At 45.8% G+C, this 7,650-nt stretch overlaps 1 protein-coding gene across 1 annotated transcript in view; it reads right to left on the reverse strand.

The window, feature by feature from the left end:
- RGS7BP (regulator of G protein signaling 7 binding protein) overlaps window positions 1–2,924 on the reverse strand; it is a 105,895-nt gene extending 102,971 nt beyond the window's left edge. The window contains exons 1-2 of the mRNA XM_069556326.1: window positions 2,053–2,924; window positions 965–1,131 (exon numbers count right to left, since the gene is read on the reverse strand). Of these exons, the coding sequence (XP_069412427.1) occupies window positions 965–1,131; window positions 2,053–2,217 (332 nt within the window). The 5' untranslated portion in view covers window positions 2,218–2,924. The remainder of the gene's footprint in view (window positions 1–964; window positions 1,132–2,052) is intronic.
- Window positions 2,925–7,650: the final 4,726 nt, after the last annotated feature.

Genomic DNA, 7,650 nt, shown 5'->3' on the forward strand with positions numbered 1-7,650 from the left:
AATAACTGTCACCATATATATTAATGGCACTAAAGATAAAATGATCTACAACATTAGCACAAGAGTCAAACCAGAACTTCTACTGTGATATAATCATACTGATAAAGACAAACATATAAAGGCTAAATCCAGACTGAATCACACTTAAATCAATGTAACTGCATAAAGATTTCTGTGTTTCCTTGCTGTTTGTACTTATCTGAAATAGGAACTGTTAACAAAATCCACAATTAAATTTTCTCCCACTATTGAGAGATCAGGAGGAAGTGAATGTGGTCTCAGGAGAGAAGTTTTCACTCACTGTCTTATCACCTAAAATAGGCATGAGAATCCATAAATGTGATAAAAAAGAATTAAAAATAATTGGGGAAAGGAGCAAAAGCAGCTTAAATTTAGTTAAATTTGTGAATTTCCCCAATCCTGAAAAAGTTTTTCTGAAGTTCAAACTTCCCTTTCATACATTACAGTGAAGAGAGTAATTTATATCCAAGACTTTATTTTAGGGATCTTATTTTAAATGGTATCATAGGAACTTGACTCATGGTATAAATAGTAAATCTGGGATTTAGCAAAGATTTTTGTGCAGTACATGTTTAGCAGCAGATGACAAAATAATCTTGAGGCATGATGATTTAACTTCACTTTGGTGCAAAAACATCTTAAGCCTCAAATTCCCAAATGTGGCCAGCATACTGAAAGTTAATTTTGAAAAGAAAAAAAAAAAAAAAGACACTTAATGACCCAAATATTCAATATATATACAAAAATCACACAACTTTTGGATTATAATTTGGCCTATAGTTTGTTCATAGCTCTCTAGACAATCCTGATCTCAGAGTAATTGGTTAAAACCTCACATTTGCAGTGATCATCTCTGAGGCTTTGATCACTCTAAATATCCATTGTGTGCCAGCATTCACACATCATATACATGAATTACCAAATAAAGCCAAGAGGCTCCTACCCCGAGATGGCAGCAAGTTTTTGGTGTGCCTGGCGGGCCATTTCACAGCCTTTGGTTCTTGTCTTGTGCATTTCCGCCCGGAGAGAGGGGCAGCTGACCGAGACGTCCCCAATGGAAATGACCAATTCTCGGTACAGGGCCACTTGCGTGTTGAACTCTTGCACAAGCTGGAAAAGAAGCGAGTTTCTTTCATAAGACATTTATCAACAGAAAGTTTGCTATTTTTTCCTACGTAAACAGAGGCTGATTTCACTGAACCCCAAGCCACCTCAAATCTCCTGCTAAAGAGCCTACAGAGTGTTTAAAGACTGGGACACAAAGATTGTTGTTCTCTTTGTCCAAGGCAAGTGTTTATTTTTCATCCCTAAGTCTGGTCATGGAAGTTCTATTTCCAGATCTACTTGCTCCCATCCGTTCAGACTCAAGTTTCTGACGATCGAGAGCATATTTGGAGAGCTACCATGCCACTCCCAGGTCACCAGAGAGTAATGCTGGCAATTCTCGCATAGAATGTTCCCCTCTGCTACAGCTGGGATGTGAATTTGAATTGGCCTGTGGATTTCAAAAGGCCAAAGGTAGGTTGTATTAGGCAATCCGTTCACTTCCTGCCAGACCACTGAACGGTTTGGGCTCTGGTGTCTGAGAGGAAGACCCGCCACAGCCTCTGCGCTGGAACCTTCCTCCCCTCCGCAGCGCCCTGTGCGTCCTGTTTGGGTTTGTTTGCTCCTGTCTCCCCACAATTCAGCACTCTTACCTTCCTAACCCCTCCCTCCCTGGTGAGCCAGCCAGTTCACCGAGTCTTTCGTATCTGCCATGCTCCGAGGGGTTAGAAGGATGACCTACAACCGCTGCCCCCAAGGCAATCTCCGCGGCACTTCTTGGCGGGTCCATGACGACCCAGGTGTCACCCCGAATCTGGGGGACTGCAGATTTAAAAATAGTGCATGTACACGTGATCGGCATGGAGGAGACGAGGGTGGCGGAGTGGCTGGCACTCAGGCGAACGATTAACGAACACGATTCCCCCACATCTCCAAAGGGAAAAGAAAAGAAAGAAAAAAAAAAAAAGGGACGCATTTTCCACCTACCATCTTGCAATCGTCCAGGGCTCGTTGGCTTTTGTGGGCGCTCTCAGAGCCGCTGCCCCTGCGCTCCCAGTCCCCGCTCTGCAGCGGGGGCTTGCTGATCTGGAAGATTGAGGAGCGGGTGGACCGGCTGGGGCGCTTTTTGCGCCCATTCGGTGCAGAACTCATGCATACACATCCACCAAGACGAAGCCGCTGGTGCAGTGCGCCCCGGCGCGGGCGGCCCGGTCGTTGCCCTGCGAGCCGGCGCCGAGCAGCCGGAGCTGGGACCGAGGCGCGGCGCTCACAGGGTTGGGGCTGACTGCGCGGGTGGGTAACCTTCAGCTTGAAGGAGAGCCGGGGAAGCGCTGGCTGTGCCGTGCAGCATCGCTTCCACTAACAGCGAGGAAGGGGCTCGGTCAAGTTCTGCTCAGCAACACTGCCGGCCCTGTCCCGGGAGCTGGGCGCTGGCGCGGGCTCGCACCGCTTTCCGCTCGGCATGGATCGCAAGGCTGGGCGAGAAGGAACACGCCGCCCGGCGGTTCCGAGTTTCCATTCAGATGGACAGTTTTCAAAAGCCTGCGCTGCCAGGTGGAGGGGGGCAGGGAGTGGGGGTGCAGTAGGGAGAGTGTCGCTCTAGCTTCGGGTGTCTTCCCACGGCGGCGGCGCTCCCCTCCCTCCCCAGTCACCAGGCCTGGAGGGCTGGCTGTCCCCAAGCAGGCAATTGGTTCTAATCCGCTGTCTTGATCCCTCGTCTCCACGGGGCTCGCCTGTTTGAGGATCCCAAATGAATCCGTGGCGGGACTGGCAGACGCAGGGAATCAGTCCGGCTGACGTGGTTCGCGGCCCGGCGCATGGATAGGATGGGAATACTAATGTGATCCGTCCATACAACCCCCTTCCCCCTCCAGGGCTTATGCACTTATCCAATCAAATCCCCGGGAACATCAATTGCAATATTACTTCATCGGCTCTATTATTAGAAACGAAAAGTGTCATCAGAGTGGAGCACATTGCCACATGCTGGGACCTAAACCCAATTCCAGATCAACCAGTTTGGGCTTGAGGCCCTCACGGTCAAGAGACGTTCTGGAGCCACAGGTGAGCGGAGCCCAACGAAAAGGAAGTGAGATTTTTACCTCAGAAGGAAGATCTCTTGATAACAGTATTTTAAAATAGTTTTGTTTCCCTGGGTTTTGTTGTGTTTTTGTCTTTGTTCGGCAAGTACAGGGAGGGAAACCAGCAGCGGCGGGAGCAGAAGGCAAGAGGCCTTCAGTCAAACTGGTCCTCCAGCCATGCCATCCCATCCTAACTAGTGAAGTTCCTGGTCTTCCGTTCCGGAGGCTGGGTACCCAGCTCTGAGAGTTTCCCAGTGGGGGTCTGAACAAGAGCCAATAGGCCTCCCTGGACACTGGAAAGGCTCAGTTCTCCTCTGTGGGTCTCAGTGACCCCGAGGCCAAAGGAGGTGGCCCATGAAAGGGGGCCCCTGGAGCGAGTTCCTTGGCCACTTAAGTTCACCCTTACCACTGACTTCCTAAGATTCTTCTGGAAGGAAGAGAGCTAGTGTGGGCATTCAACTCCAGTGCTCTGAGAATGCTTGTTCCCATGAACGGTTTGTTTGGAGGGGACAGATAAAGAAGTCTGTCACAGGGGAACTAGTTACGTGTTCAAAACCTAATGAAGAACAAGACGGAAGTTTCTAGCCAGTCTCTTATGGGGTTATAGAGGGTATACAGAGAGGGAGAGCCAGAGGTAGCCAGAAAGGCTAACACCCTAAGAAGACGTTTCTAGATGATGATTATTATCATTATTATTATTTTTTTTGCAGGATGGATAAACATAACAGGGTAGTATAATAAGAAAGATATGTGTTTTTTGTCCTCAGTTCCTGATGCAGAGCTCTTAAAACTCTTGTTATTTCCCCAATACTAAGGGTGATACGGGGCTTCCCAGGTGGGACTAGTGGTAAAGAATCCACCTGGCAATAGAAGAGATCTAAAAGACATGGGTTTGATCCCTGGATCAGGAAGATCCTCTGGAGAAGGAAATGGCAACCCACTCCAGGAATCTTGCCTGGAGAATTCCACGGACAAGGAGCCTGGTGGGCTACGATCCAGAGGGTGACAAAAAGTTAGACATGACTGAAGTGACTTAGCATATGTGCAAGGGTGATAGGAGCCCCTTGTCACCAGAAAGACCAAGCTTTGATTAGGCATTTGGAACTTTCAGCACCATCTCCCAGCTTCCACAGAAGGGAGAGAGGCTGGAGACTGATTTAATCACAAGGAGAATCAATTATGCCTACATAGTGAAACCTCCACTAAAAACCCTAAACGATGGGGTTCAGGGAGCTTCTGTGTTGGTGAAGACATGGAGTTGCTGTGAGGGTGGCATACTTAGAAGGGGCACAGCATCTCCACCTCCCCACTCCCAACCTTACATACCTTACCCTACACATCTCTTTCTGAGTCATGATCTTTATAATAAACTGGTAAGTAAAGTGCATTCCCAAGTGCTGCGAGTCATGCTACCAAATTATCAAATCTGAGAGGGGTTTTTGGGAACTGTTGAATTAGTAGCCAAGTTGGACAGAAGTTAACTGCTGCTAACTTGGGGTATTGAATTGTAGAGCACTCAGTTGCTTTTGGAGAGTTGGAGAAATAGTGTTGAAAAAGAATCCACATACTTGTTTGGAGAGAAAAAAACCCTCACAGGGAATATCTGGATGGATATTCAGCTGCATTTGCATTGTTATTAAGTCACTAAGTCATGTCCGACTCTTTGAGACCTCATGGACTGCAGCACTCCAGGCTCCTCTGTCCTACACTTCTTCTTGAGTTTGCTCAGATTCATGTCCATTGAGTCAGTGATGCTATCTAACCATCTTGTTCTCTGCCACCCCTCTCTACTTTTGTCTTCAATCTTTCCCATCATTACAGTCTTTTCCAATGAATTGACTTCACATTAGGTGGCCAAAGTATTGAGCTTTAGCAACAGTCCTTCCAGTCTTCACAAAAGATTGAAAATCAGTTTTCCCTAAGGCAGAGTTGAGGAGAGAAGCACCAGCCTCCACTCCAAACTTTGAAGTACAGCAGCTGTCTTCCAGGTGTTTAGATGGTCCAGAGACCAGGGTGAAGGGGTCGCCTCTTGGATGAGTCTCCACAAAGATAGGAAGATAAAGAGATTAACTTTTAGCCAACTCTGACTGTTCCTTGTGCCCCTCAGTCTCAATTTTCTCTCTCCTTCCTGTGCATAGGGAGGAGGGAGTGGAGAACACATTAGAAGGTTTAGTGAAATTTTCTGGGATCTGGTGAGTGGTTGGGATGCTGAAGGAAGGTACAAGGAGGTGAAAGAAGGATAGATAATATTCATTTGTAAATTCATTTAGTTCAGTTCAGTTGCTCGGTCATGTCTGACTCTTTGTGACCCCATGGACTGCAGCACACCAGGCTTCCCTGTCCATCACCAATTCTGGGAGCTTGCTCAAACTCATGTCCATCGAGTTGGTGATGCCATCCAACCATCTCATCCTCTGTCATCCCCTTCTCTTCCTGCCTTCAATCTTTCCCAGCATAAAGGTCTTTTCCAATGAGTTAGTTCTTTGCATCAGGTGGCCAAAGTATTGGAGCTTTAGCTTTCAGCATCAGTCTTTCCAATGAATAGTCAGGACTGATTTCCTTTAGGATGGACTGATTTGATCTCCTTGCAATCCAAGGGACTCTCAAGAGTCTTCTCCAATACTACACTTCAAAAACATCAATTCTTTTTTTTTTTTAAGTTTTTTATTTTTTAAATTTTAAAATCTTTAATTCTTACATGCGTTCCCAAACATGAACCCCCCTCCCACCTCGCTCCCCATAACATCTCTCTGGGTCATCCCCATGCACCAGCCCCAAGCATGCTGTATCCTGCGTCAGACATAGACTGGCGATTCAATTCTTACATGATAGTATACATGTTAGAATGCCATTCTCCCAAATCATCCCACCCTCTCCCTCTCCCTCTGAGTCCAAAAGTCCGTTATACACAGCTGTGTCTTTTTTCCTGTCTTGCATACAGGGTCGTCATTGCCATCTTCCTAAATTCCATATATATGTGTTAGTATACTGGATTGGTGTTTTTCTTTCTGGCTTACTTCACTCTGTATAATCAGCTCCAGTTTCATCCATCTCATCAGAACTGATTCAAATGTATTCTTTTTAATGGCTGAGTAATACTCCATTGTGTATATGTACCACCGCTTTCTTATCCATTCATCTGCTGATGGACATCTAGGTTGTTTCCATGTCCTGGCTATTATAAACAGTGCTGCGATGAACATTGGGGTACATGTGTCTCTTTCCATTCTGGTTTCCTTGGTGTGTATGCCCAGGAGTGGGATTGCTGGGTCATAAGGTAGTTCTATTTGCAATTTTTTAAGGAATCTCCACACTGTTCTCCATAGTCGCTGTACTAGTGTGCATTCCCACCAACAGTGTAGGAGGGTTCCCTTTTCTCCACACTCTCTCCAGCATTTATTGCTTGCAGATTTTTGGATCGCAGCCATTCTGACTGGTGTGAAGTGGTACCTCATTGTGGTTTTGATTTGCATTTCTCTAATAATGAGTGATGTTGAGCATCTTTTCATGTGTTTGTTAGCCATTCGTATGTCTTCTTTGGAGAAATGTCTATTTAGTTCTTTGGCCCATTTTTTGATTGGGTCGTTTATTTTTCTGGAGTTGAGCTGCATGAGTTGCTTGTATATTTTTGAGATTAGTTGTTTGTCAGTTGCTTCATTTGCTATTATTTTCTCCCATTCAGAAGGCTGTCTTTTCACCTTGCTTATGTTTTCCTTTGTTGTGCAGAAGCTTTTAATTTTAATTAGATCCCATTTGTTTTTTTTTTATTTTTTTAGTTTTTTATTTTTTAAATTTTAAAATCTTTAATTCTTACATGCATTAATTCTTACATACATTACATTTGTTTATTTTTGCTTTTATTTCCAGAATTCTGGGAGGTGGATCATAGAGGATCCTGCTATGATTTCAAAAACATCAATTCTTAAGTGCTCAGCTTTCTTTATGGTCCAACTCTCACATCCATACATGACTACCAGAAAAACCATAGCTTTGACTAGAAGGACATTTGTCAGCAAAATGATGTCTCTGCTTTTTAATATGCTGCCTAGGTTGGTCATGGCTTTTCTTCCGAGGAGCAAGCGTCTTTTAATTTCATGGCTGCAGCTACTATCTGCAGTGTTTTGGGAGCCCAGGGAAAGAAAGTCTCTTCATCTATTTGTTCTTCATCTATTTGTCATGAAGTAATGGAGAAGGCAATGGCACCCCACTCCAGTACTCTTGGCTGGAAAATCCCGTGGACGGGGGAGCCTGGTAGGCTGCAGTCCATGGGGTCGCGAAGAGTCCGACACTGAGCGACTTCACTTTCACTTTCTTGCATTGGAGAAGGAAATGGCAACCCACTCCAGTGTTCTTGCCTGGAGAATCCCAGGGACGGGGGAGCCGTCTATGGGGTCGCACAGAGTCGGACATGACTGAAGCGACTTAGCAGCAGCAGCAGCAGCAGCAGCAATGGGACCGCATGCCATGATATTTGTTTTTAGAATGTTGAGTTTTAAGCCAGCGT

This window comes from Ovis canadensis, chromosome 16 (assembly GCF_042477335.2).
Source record: "Ovis canadensis isolate MfBH-ARS-UI-01 breed Bighorn chromosome 16, ARS-UI_OviCan_v2, whole genome shotgun sequence".
NCBI lineage: Eukaryota > Metazoa > Chordata > Mammalia > Artiodactyla > Bovidae > Ovis > Ovis canadensis.